We start from the raw sequence: 16,387 nt of genomic DNA, 5'->3' as shown, positions 1-16,387 counted from the left end.
ACCTTCGCCTCTGCCTCACCCTCGACCCTCGGGTAGGATGGGACCGAGAGGGCAAGTCAGCGCCTGTTTCCAGCAGGTCTGCTCAGGTCACACGCATTTGAGAACCTGTTAAAGATGGTTCATGGACTCTTGGCATTTCATGGGCATAGTTTCGAAAGCATTGCTCTGACTCCTGCCACCTTTCCTCCTTCTTTAACTTCAAGTAAAAAACTCGAGTTAAAGCTTCTTGCAATCTGTTCCTCAAAACTGGGGGTTTAGAATCACGTATTTGGAAATCCCAATCTGATAGGAAAGCTTGCGCAATCTTCCATTCCTTTCTTCTTCCCTTTCTTCCCCCCTTTTTTAAAAATCAAGAGTTGTTAGGAGAGCGTTTGTAAGAGTCCTTGCAGAGTTCTTTGATTTTTAGCACACTCTTCATACATAATTTTTCATTTACTGGGCATTTGCAGGGCAATATCATTAAGAAATTCTTGAATTAAAGTAGCAACCATCTCTTCCCAGTCCCCCTATTTAGAGTTGGCACAAATAGTTCTTGCAAAGAATTGTTTACTCTTATTTATAGCTGCCTTAAATAGAAATACTGTGAAACACTATTAATTTCGTATAACACACAAATCACTGATTATGGCCTCCAATATTACTGATGCAGGGAAACTGATTCAATGCATATTTTCTATGACCAAATGTTGGCAATGATCGACCAATTGCAGGTGACAACAGAATATTACAGCAAGTCCCACACAACAAATAAATTTTAGTACAATGTTATACACATTCCGTTGGGACAGTCAACCGTTTTGAGTCCCATACAGCTTCTGATTAAGAGGAGCGAGCGGCGGGAGCAGAGAGGTTCAATTTGAGGATACAGAGAGCGTAGGAGATCTAGGTGGAAATCAGAAACACAATCAAGTAAACACGCGTGAGCTATACGTTACAAAGACTAATTCTGAAAAACAAAACTCACTGGTCTTTTTTTTTTTAAATCTCTAACACTAGAAGTAGATTTTGCTCATCAAATGGGAAATGAAGTATTTATACTAACGCAGACTATGATAATCATCACTCAAGAAATGGGTTCCCCCTTTTCCCACCCACTCCCAGCCCTAATTCCCTCAGAGACTCAGTGGCATAGGAAGATCAGAGTGTTTCTAGATAATATGCCTAATACGATGAGTCTTCTCTCTCTTTTCAGGGATGCTCAAGGTGGTACATCAAGTGTTGGCTTCTCCTTCATCGAAGACATAGTTGAGCTTTATGACAGTGCTGATGAAATCGCCAAGTTCTACAAAATCGGCAGTGACGATGTTGATGCCGCTCTCTCCTGGCTTCTGCGTGCTGACCCACTGCATCATGGCTGGGAGAGCCCTGGGAAGGAGAGAGAGAGTCACAGGGGGAAGGACACTGTGTCAAGCTCACGATCCCCAGGCTTCCTTTTCTCTTCTACCTTGTTAAAGTAAATGCCCCATTATAGAATGGAGAGAAAAGGCCAATGGACAAAGGTAAATTCTTAACCTCAGCAGAGACTCTGCAGGAGAAACAATCAGCACTTTGGTCTACACCCGTCTCTGTGTTTCTGGAGACCACAGAAGCTGTTTGAGTTGAGAGGAAAGCCTCTCCACTAGGAAAACACTCTGGCACTTGCGTTTCGGTTGGGCGTGGTGTGATTGCAAACTCTGCAAAGCTGTGTGTTGGGGAGGCCAGAGAAGAATACACCCACTTGGCAAGCATTTATCAAAAACCCACTATTTTCAGGAAATGTGCTAGATATTGTAAACAGACATAATAGCAAAACTGCCTTCATTCGCAGGGCTCATAATTTGGTGGTGGGCAGGTGGGCAAGGAAGAAAATATTAATACAGTACAATCAGGGCTCATTGGTTCCAAAACATTTACTGAGCACCTATTATATTGTAGTCACCAGTGAAGGCACTTAGAAAACTTGAATGAACACAACAGAGAAAAATATCCACTCCTGTGGAGCTTACATTCTAATAAGGAGAGACAGACATTATGAAAATAATAAGTAAATTATATCATTTAATCGGATGGAATAAGTGCTATAAAAATGGAACAAAATAAGGATTGGAGGGTGCAGGTGGAGAGGAGTGGTACAAATTGCAAGTCGAAATAGGGCAGTTCGTAGGCCTCGTTGATAAGGGGACATTTCTGCAAAAGATAGAAGGAGCCAAGGAAGTTAGTTGTGTGGTTTCTCGGGAAAGCTACTGCACGGCCCTGAAGGGGCAGCAGGCCTGGGCTTGGGGAAGGAAAGGGGAGCAGCGAGGGCTGGAGCCAGAGCGATGAGGAGGACAGGGCAGGGCATTGCGAGGGCTCCGACGCTTATTCTGAGCGAAGCAGGGAGCCTTTGGAAGATCTTGAGCGGAGTGTGTGATCTGACTTTCTTTACAGAAGATGCTTCATTACCATAGCAGCACGGAGGACAGTCACCTAGCCCAGCCTGGGAAGTCAGGGCCAACTTTTCACAACAAGACTTTGATGAGTAAAGGCGGGAATGTGGGCTGGCGGGGGCTGTGATGAATTTTCAGGCGGAGGAAACGCCATTTCCCTGTTGACAGAGGCATGTGTGTCCGTCCTTACAGATACAGGTGATTTAATAACGGCGGGCAACATCCTACGGCAGCTCATTAAAGTGAAATCTGCTCTGACCTGACAGGGCAGGAAGGGAGGTCCCTGACAAAGGGGTAAGTAAACTGGGGCCGAGAGGTACAATCACAAAGAAAGTGTGAGGAAACACACGTGAACGTTAAATTCGGGGATGGGGTGGGATGGGATGGGGTGGGGTGGGGTGGGGTGGGGAGGCAGAGAGCAAAGGGGGGGAGAAATATCGATATGGTTAAGAATCTCAAAAAGTTATATCACAAAACTTAAAGAAGTCTTAAAGATGTTGGGAAGATAAGAAAGAACCAGATGACAGAGGGCTATCAGAAATCTAGGTCAACTGAAAGCTGTTAACATGAAAATAATATGCTTAGATTTGTGATAGGAGAGGTTAGTTACACTCGGTATAAACAAACGAGTGAGAAAGGGGACACACGGAGCAGGAATTACACTCAGGGAGCTGCTGAAGGAATCTAGACCAGAGACAGTAAGACCTTCGATTTCAGTGGCAGCAATAGATCTCTTTGAAAAGAACCGAGGAGAGAAAATGACATTTGATTGGTGTGGGGTTGGATGTAGATGGAGAGACTGGCCATGAATGATGCCTAGATTTCTAGCAGTGTTCTGGCAGCTAAACTTCACTCACTGCTCTTGGAGAGACAGGAGTGGAGGCTTTCCAGTGGTTGTGCCAACTTCAGTCTGAGACATACTGATTTTGAGATAACTTTGAGAAACATGAGTTGAGATCACAATTGGTAGTTAAGTCAGGCCTGGTATTCAGGACACAGAGCTGGTCGGGAGCTATAACAGAGAGAGACTAGCTAGAGCCATCAGAGCGAACAGGGTTACCTGGGAAGGTTTTGTAGAGGGGAAGAGAAGAGACAATCTGAAGATCAGCAGCATTTAAGGGATGAGTTAAAAAGCTGATTCAATTAAAGAGAAAGAAGTGGGCACAGGATAGGAGGAAAATCAGGGGCACATAATGTCATAAAAATTGAGGGGGGGAAAACATGCTCTTTTGAGTTCATGAGGTTAAAGCATGGAATGTAATTCACGTGCATTTCCCTGCGTCTCAGGGAGTATATCGAGTCTAAACAAACTCAACCCACTCAAGCAAAACCGGGTCAACTGCCTTAAACTACATTAATCTTATGGGTAATACTGTAAAAATTCTGATCCGTATTTTTCAGTGTATTCATTTTTCTGTTAGACACAGATGGAGGTGGATCCAGTTGTTTCTAAAACAGCATATAATAAATCTAAAGTGCCCAATGCCTTCAGAAAATAGACTGGCAGGTGGAGAAATTTGGTCTCTCGCAGCAATAGTTTCAGAAGAGAATTCTATCTTAAAATGAAAAATCTGGATCCCCAGAGCACAGACACAGGCGTGTTCAAGTCATTAGGAAGACAGGTGCTGTGGCGATGTGTGCAGCCACTCAGGACGGAATTCCATCACTTTCTCCCTGAACTTGCTAGAGCAGGAGACACACTCCCGCTGTCAATGTAGCATCACCTTGGCATTTTAGAAAAGGCGGATGCTCTTTCGAACGAGTATCAGGACCAGCACATTTCCCGGGAAGAATGGTTGTCCGACAGATATTCTCAGCTGGAGAGGTGAGAGGGGCAGTGGATGAGAGGGATGCCAAGGCCAGTGCTGATTCTGTATTAACCTTAACTGAGTGTCTAGCTCACCAGATCTTTAGGTACCGGGGTACCTACCAGGTCATGGAAGCTTCCTGAGCAACCAAATTCTCACCTTAGAACCATGATCATCACAGAAACGCCTCCTCAGATGTCGCCTGCTACTCAAAGATTAGGATTCCTGGACCTGAGTTAGAGCAACTAATTGTTACCCCCATGGAGAGACGTTAGGGGACCACGAGATGCTTTTCCGTGTTTCTCTATAAGGTAGATTGCTTTGAGGACTGATGATACATCCTTTTGGAATAGCCTGTAGTCCTCACATGAAATATAAGTTTTACATTTAAAATACCATTTCTCTGAGTAATGGGAATATTTCCATTTTTCTGTTCAGATATGCTTTCCTAAAGTCAATACAACACCAGAGACACAGCAAGCAATAATGCAAAACTGAGTCTCAAATGCTCATCCTTGAGTAGAATTATGCTAAACAAAAGGACTCAATGTACTGGATTAAAACTAGCAAATGCCGCTCAAGTAACAATAATTATTTAGAGAAGCATTTTTTAGCGTTTTAAATTATTGCCCCCCATGGAGCCCTTTATTTTATTTTTTTAATCAAATTTATTGAGGTGACAGTTAATAAGATTACATAAGTTTCAAGTGTACATTTCTATGACACGTGATCTGTGTATTGCATCGTGGGCTCACCATCCAAAGTCAAATCTTCTTCCATCACCATATATTTGGCCCCTCTACCCTTTACTCTTTACTCCCCCTTCCCGCTGGTAACCACCGTACTGCTCTCTGTGTCCATCAGTGTTTGTTTGTCTTTCTTGTCTGTTCATTTGTTGCTTTCAGTTTTTATGTCCCACCTATGAGTGACATGTCGCTCTTAGCTTCTTCTGACTGACTTTAGAAGACCTGCGCTCTCCTGAATAAGAGGCTATTCAGATTTCCAAGACTTCCTGTGGCCTGCACGATGTGCTTTCAAAACTAAACGACTGCAACTATTCTGAATTTTTTGCCCAGTAGCTGTGAAAGGAAGAAAGCCCTCTCTGCTCGACATTCCCAGGTTCTCTGCTCAAATCAAGTTCAAACCCCGTTTGTGCTCGGTGAAGGCATCAGTTTAACATGGACTCACAAAGCACCTCTTATGTGCGGCACATTCTTCTGTGTGCTGGGGACACAGTGGGGCTCAGGAACCGACGCAGCCCTTCAAAACTGAGCTCTCAGCTGTTAGAGCGTGTTTTTGGGGACGCCCCGTATCATCTTACGTAAGTGATGCAAACCCTCTGCGTGCCAGTTCCCCCGACGAATGAGGAATAACAGCAGTCGGGGGCAGACATGCCCACCCGAGGCGCTGGCACCCGTGAAGGGATGGCTAAAAGGTAAGGCCCAGGGCTCGCGGCCGAAGCTGGACCACGGCGCAGAGCGCAGGCGTCCCGGGAGTCCCGCGAGCTGCCGCACCGGGAAGGCCGGGCGTGGGGAAGCCACCAGCCCTCGCTGTCGCCCTAACTACACCAGCTGCTCCAGGTTGTCCAAGGGACCCTTTCACGTCCTTGGGAGCACACAGGAGCTGTTTCTCTTCCTTCCCATGTCCGGCAGGTTGTTAGTTTGTCTTATTTCAGGTTTACTTAACTAAAAGCAATGCAGTCACATCGAAGCAAAAGACACCTTTGATGCAGGCAACAAGAGCCCTTTTTCCAGTGGCACGGAAGAAAATCGTTAAAAATCCACTTTCAATTTAAATGAAATCATACCAACTCCAAGAAATCGGGTGTTCAGAGTTCCTGAAATGGCCTGTGTCCGAGGCTCACCATCTGCTCCCAGCCAGCACTCCACAGGGGGCCCCCGGCGCTGTGAGGAGACAGCACCGAGCTCTGCCGATTTCTCCGGGAGCGAGGGAAGGAAGAGAGAAAGCGCTGCAAGTCCTGAAAAAGACCCCTCAGTTCCTGCCGATTAGATTTCCGGAGGCAGGCACTGGGCTTTCTCTGCAGAGGAGCCTCAGTGCAATGAGCGCCCGGTGAGGGATCAAGTGCTCCCATCCAGTCTCTCTCAGTGCCAAACAGGCCCTCCCTCGGCGCAGACGGTCGGGGGATTTGGGTTTTCCAAGTTCAGGAGCAATTTACTTTATTCAGGTCATAAAGATCCTGTCTGCTGACATCTGCCCCACCTTCCTCCTCTCTGGAAAGATGTTCATTTGCTAAGAAAGGGCCGCTGCTGAACTGGACTGAAAGGAAAGTCTGCATTTCTGTTTCTGCTCAAGGACAACCCAGATTTGTCCCTTGGCTGTCAATGGTTCCCAACTTGGGGGTCCTGGACCTAGATATTAGAGATAGCCATGTCAAAAGCCTCGACAGAAATCTGTCACCCACGAAGTGTGGTCACACCACTTAACCCAAGTCCACTTGTCTTTACCGTTGGCAGGATCATTTCATCAATTTGTTCTAGTCTTGACTACCTATGGCTTATGGGAAGTTTCCGTGGATTCTCTATGCCTTAAATTTTAACACTGGGGAGATAAATTATTACTTAGACACATTTATCAAGGGGAGAATGGCTCTGTGAAGGGAAATGGTGTAAGAAGAATGGTCCCAAAGGTGAACTCCTGGAAACCATGGTCCCCATCGCACTCATCTGTTCCCTCATAACGTCAATGCTTGTTTATTAAACACCTACCATGGGGCGGCTGCTGGGTGGATACGGGGACGAAGCAGACACGGTTCTTGCCTCAATGATGGGGCAAATTCCAGAATTACCTGAGCTGCTACAAATAGAAATTGCTTCACTGCTCTGAATAGCTCTGCCTGGAAACATTGAAAAATGATGCCCGTGAAGCCTCTTTTGGCTCCTGAGCTAGCTGCTGGCCTCTCTCTTGGCGCACCCCCCAATTCAATGGAAATATTCCATGGACTCTTATAAATTCATGAGGCCAAATAAAATCTACTCTCCAAGGACTCCTAAGTTAAGTGAGTAATTATCGGGTTTTAATGGGCTGCCTACAATCGATGCAGGGCAGTAAAAGGACAAGAGCCTGAGCGTCAGGCAGGGCCTCCTTCGGGTTACTACTAATCCCTGGGGTCCCAGGTACTAATAATAATGGGGTCCCAGGAGGGGTGTTGCCCCCCTTCCTCACTGTAAACATCGATGACAATGGTACATATTTCAGAGTGTTTTTGCAAGAATTAAACAGGACAAGACAACACTGTGGAGACGGGCGGTGCAGCACAGGGGTCAGCAAGGAGGACTCCGGGGCGGGCTGTTGGAATTCGGACCCTGGTGCTCTCAGCTCTATGGGCCTGCGGTACTTTAGGAAGTCACCTAACTTCTAGCTTCAGTTTCCTCACTCGCGGAAGAGAAAGAAAATCGTAAATTAATAAGATTAAATGGAATAATATGCACATGAAATTTAACGCAAGACTCAAAAGAATAAATCTTAGTGGCTACTCCGTTAGCGTTAACGCTTAAAGTGCTTATCACGCAGTAGACAGAAAATAAACGTTAGTTGTCTTCATTTTTCCAGGTTTGAGGCTACATCAAGGCAAGTGGCCGGGAGAGCCAGTCTGTGCAGAGGAGCCCGGCTGCCGGGGAAGCTGCTCTCATTCCTCGGCCACCAGGGGCACTGGGCTTGTCAGCTCTCAGCTGATTTCTGTCCAAGAGTTGCCTCCAGCCAAGGAGAACCTCCTCACTCAAGGTCACCCCCCCTGGGGATGACCTGCATCCAAGACAGGTCCTGGGGAGGAGTGTATGACGTCACTTGTTCCAAGGGGAGAAACCCTGAAAGTCCCTCCCAGGCCAGGCTCCCGTAGGCCGGGCGAAGCTTTGCTGTGACTGCACTGTGGCCCGTCCCTCGAGCCAGCCCTGCTTCCCTCCCTTCCTCAGACACCGATCCCAAGGGAACGCAGAATAAACCTTCACACAAACCTCAGCATCTCGGAGTGTGTTTCTTGTGAAACCCAACCTACAAGCCCAGGATTGATGGCAGGAAATGGTGATCAATAGGTTCCCTTTCACCCCCCAAGGCCCACTCTCCAAGCCCGCCCCCCATTTGCCCCTGAAAATCCAAAGAGGCATTTGGCAACCTTAATGAGATAAAAAGACTATAACTACATTTCTATTTCAAAAATGTAAGGTAGGTTATAGGCTGGTTCGAAGGTGGTTTTTTGTTGTAGTTGTTTTTAGGGTGAAGAAGGGAATTACCTGAGAAAAACAAACTTAGGTTTAGTGCTCTGCACTGTGCACACTCATGTGGGGACCTCCCCTTCCTCTGGCAAAGCGGAGAGGCCACCAAACCAGATACTTACTTAGAAGTGGTAGGGGGATAAATGGTGATGGAAGGAGACTTGACTTGGGGCAATAAACACATAATAAGATATACAGATAATGTATTGTAGAATTGTACACTTAAAACCTATAAAATTTTTTAGCCAATGTCACCCCAATAAATTAAATAAAAAAAGAAAACAGTGATCACACAGTCTTAGCTCGGCTTTCTGTTAGGATTTTCCTCTGTACACAATTAAACTTTGAATCTTGTATCAGAGGCTCAGGAAGCCTAAGCCTACTTCTAAGGAACACATGGTCACTCTGAAGGGGCACTTTTCCAGCCCCAGCTGCCCAGCAGAAGCTGCGGGTACTTATTTCATCATCACAGCCTTTTGCATATAGTACTTTGTGCAATTCCATGTCTGTGACACGTGCTCTCAAAGATGAGTGTGACTATAGCATCCAAAGTAGACTTTCAATTTCCAAAAAGCCAAATTCAGAAACTTGACATTCCTTAGGGGAAATGCTAACAGGCAGGATGAACAAACAGAATTTAATTTGGTTGTAATACCCCAGGAGTTAATGTGTCCATGTGTCTGTGGGCCAATGTGATCGTGCAGAGTTACCAGGGGTGACTTCTTTGGCCTTTGCCTGTGTAATCAGCGACAACTGCAGGTGCAAAGGGTAGAGGAATATGTCATCTGTTCTGTAAGATAATAATACTCATTAAGCTCGTAATTCTATTATTTCCTCCAGACAGTGGGCTTACAGAGTCAGAGTCTTTTATTAGTAACAAGAGTACACAATTTTAAGTCAATTGGTCTGAGAAGAGTGCTTTCATTGTGTTATCCGTTGCTTATGTATTTGGGAAATCATGTTACCTGACACTTTTTTATATTATTGTTCACTCCAGCATTCTTCGATAACATAGAAAATTCCTAGGAACTTAATAATATGCAAAAAATATTGCCAACCCATACAGGTGTCATATGTGTCTTATTTGTTAACACGCCCTCCCTCTTCCTTGCCTGTGTTCTCCTTGCACCTTTACAAAAGTGTAAGAGGAAATCAGGTTTGAAAATGTCTTCAAGACATTTATAAACGGTGACCACATTCTGTATGAAAATGTTCCCTAACTGAGTTCCGTGGGACAACGCCTCACAAGATATTGAAAGATATTCTTAAGACCAATAAATATGCCTTTGATAAAATATGTTTAGGTAAAGTTGAAGCCTCTTTGATGTTTACAATATTCATGATGGCATATTAAACATATTATCATATTAAGGACATTGAGGTGTTATTGAAATAAGAACGGATTTCTCTGATTTTAAATTGGTGTTGCCCAAACTTATCTGTTCCCAAGAACAGTCTCACAACCACCAACACACACACACACACACACACACACACACTTTTTATTTTTTCCTACAGACCACCAATGGGCATCTAGTGGACAGACCTAATGTCCTACACAGCCCTGTTCTGGAATCACTGCCATTCAGTGTCCTTTTCTAGGGATCAACTCTGCCATATATTTCAGGGACTTGAAGTTCTCCCAGCCTCCTGAGTCAGACCCTCTAGTCTTTGAACTGCTCCCACTATTAGAAGGTTCCTTCTGACCACCACTAGTCTGTTCCTCTTCAACATGATATTCAACATGATATTTGAAAATAATTGGGACTCTCCTACCCCACCATCTGTATCACCCCTTCTCCATCTCAAACATCCATTTCCTTTCCTTAGATAATTCCGTTTGGAACCTTCTTAGTGTCCTTGCCACTTTCTTCTAAACACTCCACTTTGTCTACACTTCTTCCAAAAAAGGTACCTGAAAAATAATGGAATTTTCTAACTGGGGTGTAGAGTATGACAGGCTATCTCCACCCTCATTCTGGGTACTGTTGTTCTCTTCTTATGGTCAAAGATCATTTTGACTATTTCTGTGTTATCGCCCCCAAAGTCATTCCATCACCACCTTCCCCTGGGGTTCTTTCACAGCTCCTTCTGAAGGAAGCAGGAAGGTGTGAGGCAGTAACCCTGCAGGAAAGCAGCTCCGCTTCAGGAAGTCAGGGAATCTTCTCTCTGCTGCCCAAGAAGATACAAAGCACGTGGGAGCCGAGATCCCCAGAGCTGTAGCGCGGCCTCGAGAGTGGTCTGAAGCTGGAGAGAGCTGGAGACTGGGGGGCGGGAGCACATGGGGAACATGGAAGTTTTGATCCTGCAGGAGGCAGTAGCAATGGTGTCGTCAGGGGATGCCAGCCATCTGGGTAAGTCCCCTCTGGGTTGTTTTACAGTTAAGATCTCAGCATCAAAAAATTTGTCCAGATACAAAGAAATAGGTTAAGTAATATAATTTCTTTTAAAAATGTGTTATCACATACGCATGTGAGTAGCTGGCCACGTGAATTACTTGCCCACCTGGTTGAGCTTGCACTCGGCATGTTGCCGAGCAGGGTGTGACGAGGTGACATAATGACACTAGCGCTGTCCTTCCTCGGGGCTGTGCTCACTCTAGCTGTAATTAAGTCACTAATGAACTAGCTATTGAGTCTAAGGGTCACCGAACATAGAATGTGTTATATGAAGGAGGGGCACTGTCAGCAACTGTGTCTGGTTGCAATTTAGGGAAGGGTGTAAAAATGCGGTCCTACAGGAACCCTTGCTACACTTTTTACTATCTATCTATATCTATCTATCTATCTATCTATCTATCTATCTATCTATCTATCTATCTATCTATCATCTATCTATCATCTATCTATCATCATCTATCTATGCCTATCTATATCTACCTATCATCTATCTATCATCTATCTATCATCTATCATCTATCTATATCTATCATCTATCTATCATCTATCATCATCTATCTATCATCTATCTATCTATCTATCTATCTATCTATCTATCTATCTATCTATCTATCTATCTATCTATCTATCATCTATTTATTTATTCCTGAATGTATTGGGGTGACCCTGGTTAATGAAATTATACAGGTTTCAGGTGTACAGTTCTATAATACATAATCTGTACATTGCATTGTGTGTTCACCACCCAAAGTCGCCTCCATCCATCAATATTTACCCCCCTTTACCCTTGTCTACTTCCCCCCACTCCCTTTCCCTCTGGAAATCAACACACTGTTGTCAGTGTCTGTTTTTTTTTCTTCTTAATCCCCTCACCTTTTTCACCCAGCCCCTTTACATTAATCTATAATGCTATAAAAATGCTCCCCCCACCAAAAAAAGTAAAATAAAATGCTTCCTTGTGACAGACCAGTCCTGGGGTATCTCAGGGGAGGTCTGCAGGGCTGTCTTTGAAAGTTGTTATGAAATTTATTCAGGCTGGAATAAGAAAAAGACACTGGCATAGAGAAAGCAAGGGGAGCTTTCTGGTGGGAACATGACATGAAGAGTTGTTGAAAATTCAGAAAAGACTCTCCTGTGTGAGTGAGTGTGTGTGTGTGTTGTGGAATCTCAGTCACCTTCCAAAGCGCCACAGTCACACCTGCAGTTGCATTAACTGCACGATTTTGTGTAGACGCCCGTCCCCTGGGCCCTCCCTCCAGAGCTCGGCTGTGCGACACCGAAGCAGCTGTCTCGGTCGGGGCGGTGGCCAGCGCGCACTGCGGTCCGCCTCACGTCGGCGCATTTGCCTACAACTGAATTTTGAACTGGGCTGCACACAGTGCCCCTGAAAAACAGATAACATGGTGCTACGAAAGGAAATAACTAATACACTAAAGTATCAGAACTATCCCAGAGGCGACAAAATATATTTTATGTATAATTGACACAATATATTAATGAAAAAGTTCTGAAATGACGCGAATGCCCGCTCTCTGGCCTAGGCGGGAGGTTCAGGGAGAGAAACGCAGTGTACTCACCACCGCAGCCGAGCGCAGGCTCGGACAGGCCCTGCGAAGGGAGGCGGGTGGTGACCGGGGAGCCCTGGCGACGCCCGGCCCGGCTGTGGGGGCCGCTGCTCCCGAGGCGCGGCGCGGCCAGGGAGGGGTCTTCCCCAGGCGCCAGTGTCTTCCACAGGGATCGGTGTCAGAGGGACAGTGCTATTTTCAAGCACTTTCCAACTAAAAATTGAAGCCAGCCGGAAGGAATTTAAACAATGCTGTTGCTCATTCTATTAGGAACCTGTGTCCCACTGGAAGTCATTAACTAGAATCCGTTAGAAAACATCTTCAAATGTGCGGCTCTCTCAGCTACTAACCACAGAATGGATTTTATAACGAGTCTTACTCCTGGTACTCGGTTTCATTTTAGGGGGTAAAAAGGGTGGACATTAAACAAACAGACGAAAATCTTGTTAATATCCCACCGAAGTAAGGCATTTTAAATACATGTAAAAGATGTTGCTGGGAAAATACCATGTTTGAATGCTGCTCATGACTATTTCTGTTGACAAATAGAGAAAAGCGCGTAATGCTGATCTACTTTTTAGCTGCATTATACCATTACATCTGGTGGAACTGAGTGGATAGCAAAATCCTAAGATCGACTTGAGAGTTGTGAATCCTTGACTCTCAACCTGGCTCTGCTACCAACAGGCTGTCCGTGGGGTACAAAACCATCGGTACCGCATTTCCACGCAGCTACTTAATGTCCAGAATGAGCAGCTTCCTTTGTGATGACAAAGAGTCACTCTTGGCCCCGCTTGACCCATGTCTGCAAGTCACTGACTCTGTGCAAAGTGCAGGATGAAAATACATTGCTCCCGGGCAGGGTTATTAGGAAGCTCAGATATAATCATGGCTGGGAGCACCCTTGAAAATTGCAAAGTGCCCTACCAATTTAAGTCGTTAAATAAATTATTTGGACTTCTGTGAACTGGACCTCCTCCTGGCCCTCAGCTGAACTCATCACTGGCAAGTGGGCTGGGCTGCCGCTGGGTTTTCCCTGTTCGTGCGCGCAGCCCGCCTTGGCTAATGCTTCGCTCCTCTTACCTTATCCTGAGGTCATCAAGGGTGCTGGGGAAACAGTCAAGGTCAAGGTAGAAAAGAGTTTCTATCACTCTTTCTTTTTACATTTCTTAGAACCTTCTGCATGTTCCTAATCTCAAATAACTTGAATCTAAAATAAATTTAAGGCATCTAGTTCCTATGTACCTATAGGCTATACATTGAGATGCCAACATAGTGCTTTGGGATCAAAACAGCTCAACTGGGTTGCAAAGGAGCTGGTCTTAGCTATGTCTTCTTGGCCAAAACGAGTTCACAGCCCTCTCTAGTTGGAGTTTCCACCATCCACAAGAAGGCTTTGTTCCAGTCATTGTAATAAATGAGACTTGACTATGGAGCTGAGGTCTGGTGAGCCCTCGTCTTCTTGTCTACCTACTCAATCATAAATCTGGGCAGCCAGAAAGGGGTCTCCCCCTTTTGGAAAGAGCACAGCAGCACATGGCTGTGATTTTGAGAGCACTGTGTCCACCAGGGTATTCCACATATTCTCTAATGAATCGAGCCATGGTAACAGCAGTTCAAGCAGAGTATCCTACTCTGGGATCCTTCTGGTTAGTGATGCCATAGCTTTCATTCGATCCTGTTAGTGATGCCATAGCTTCCATTCAATCCTGTTAACCCAAACACTACTGTGTGTCAGGCACTGTGCTAGGCACTGGAGGCACTGCCTTAGGTGCTGAAGAGAGCTCAGAAGAGAATTTGAAAATGAGACCTTAAAGTTTCCAGTTTAAACCAGAAAACCTAAACATGTACTCAGAAAATGACCTTAGTTTTACCATGTGTGCAGACGTTATAGACTCTGTCCACCAAACTATCAACGGTACGGAAAGTTTGGGCCCCAAAGAGCTGGAGCCAAAAGACAGTTTGATGATTAAGACAAAGGTTCACAAACTATGTCTTACTGAACATACGAAACAAGATGTCCAGGATGCTTTGTGAATTTAACACGGATGTTCTAGTATCAGTTTTAGCATTTCACTTTTTATATTGACTTAATATATCAATAGCAGCTGTTGTAGGAAAAATTTAAACAAAACCCCCAAGTGCGGCACAAAAATAAACGTAAGTCAACAGAAAACAGGAGATGATTGATTTTAAAATTCAAATATACAAGATTTCATAATGTATTTAGTTATTTCAATAAGCTAAAAATGCTTGCTTCAGATATAGAAAAACATAAGCAAAGGTGCTTCCTTTTATTTTGCATTTTATCTAAGAAGGATGATTTCTGAACGAGAGTAAGAATAATAGTGGGTGGCTGGATGGGTCCTAGAAGTCTACATGTTCTGAAACCTGAAAAATCAGCAGCTTCAAAAATCTGTACTTAACTGAATGTAAGTACAGAGTGAGGATAGGTTTTCTCTCCAGAAGCATGCACAAGTTTAATGACAATGAACTCATTACAGTCAACACGCCTGTGCTGTCCAGGCCACTCTAGCTTCACACAAACTGTAGGATCCTCAGGCCCAGGGAGCTCTACCTTTCCTGTCATGGGTCCTTACCTGCTTACTGGCTTCTAAGGGGATGGATATGTGGAGGCCACTTCATACACCACAGTGATATAGGGAAATTGAACCAAAGATGTTAAGAGCATGTTTCTCCTTTCAGATTAAGGGATAATCCTTTATTACACAATCTGAACATTTTTTTTACTTGAAATGTGGGTTTTTTTGGCTCAAAAATCTTTTACATAAATAGAAAAAAAACCAAAGCCCAAACAAAATATTTCCAAGTACCCAATGAATATTTTGAAAATGAATTGCTGTTAGGCAAAAGGATAATTCACTGTGTTTCCATGCAAAGGAAGCGCCTTCCTTTTGGCTGAAATAAATGGTCAATTTAGCTCTGAAGTCAAAATTTCTAATTCCAGTAGATGGTTTCATGCTTGTAAAATCTCAGTAATCACTAAACTCGGTGTGTATCTACATCCTGAGCATTGGATTTAAATAATTTAATACCATACCACAGGTCTAGACTAAGAACATTTTCAGTCACAGTGAAAATCCAATATGCTTAAACCTGGAGAAAATAAAGAATGACATTCAGCTAATAGTGAATTCTGACACTTTTCTGGTTTTGATGAAAATGTTTTTCAATGTCAGGTTACAGCCCTATTAAAACATTTTCCCCAAAAGCCCAAGCATATATTTGCTCTGCACAAGGCAAACATTTTCATGACTTGTGTTATTTACTTGCTTAAGCTGAACTGGATGCTCGTTTGTTAAAGAAAATTTCTTCTTTGCACCTCAGGCATCTATCTCAATTTCAGATGAGGCACAAAAAACTATTGCTTTTTTACCATGGCGTATTTGCTCTAAGTCTTAAATGGCATCTATGATTCTCCATTTGCCATAAAACATCTTGGACTGAAGAAACACTCTCTCGGAATTGATGTTCCGAATTAATGGGCGTGTTTAAAAGGAATGACTTCGGATGGGCTTCTCAAACATGAATAATAAATCAGTCATAAAGGGCAAACGTTTAGCCAGCCGGCATTTTAGAATCAGCTCCATGAACACAGGATAGAAGAAACCAAATGTGTCCAATAATTTATTGACATATTTGCCCAAAAGGATAAAGGCCACGCCAACCACCCAGAAATGCAACTTATTTTTAGAAAGAGTAGGCTCAGTAATTAAGGCTTCAGATTTCTTCAGCTCTTATTCAAATACTAGGTAAGACTTTTCACTTTTTTTTTTTCCAGTTTCTTTTTCCACAGCAAAATGAAAATATGAACTCCAAAGGACCAGATGAATAAATACTTGAATCTAAACTGAAAAATCTATTTCCATTTTGCCACTTAAGGAAAGAGCTATTTTTATTACAAGTTTTATGCTTAGTATAGCTTCCATGAATTTTCTCTTATAACTTTATTTTAATTCA

The 16,387-nt window shown here is 44.0% G+C and overlaps 1 protein-coding gene across 1 annotated transcript in view; it reads right to left on the bottom strand.

Moving 5' to 3' along the window:
- The window catches only part of PLCXD3 (phosphatidylinositol specific phospholipase C X domain containing 3), a 118,586-nt gene continuing 102,199 nt past the window's right edge, over positions 1-16,387 (bottom strand). The window contains exon 3 of the mRNA XM_087815046.1: positions 1-1,365. Within this exon, the coding sequence (XP_087671172.1) occupies positions 1,212-1,365 (154 nt within the window). The 3' untranslated portion in view covers positions 1-1,211. The remainder of the gene's footprint in view (positions 1,366-16,387) is intronic.

The sequence above is a fragment of the Miniopterus natalensis genome, chromosome 3, assembly GCF_054644295.1.
Source record: "Miniopterus natalensis isolate mMinNat1 chromosome 3, mMinNat1.hap1, whole genome shotgun sequence".
Taxonomy (NCBI): domain Eukaryota; kingdom Metazoa; phylum Chordata; class Mammalia; order Chiroptera; family Miniopteridae; genus Miniopterus; species Miniopterus natalensis.
The sequence above is the reverse complement of the archived record's forward strand: the minus strand, read 5'-3'. Positions and strand labels throughout refer to the sequence as shown.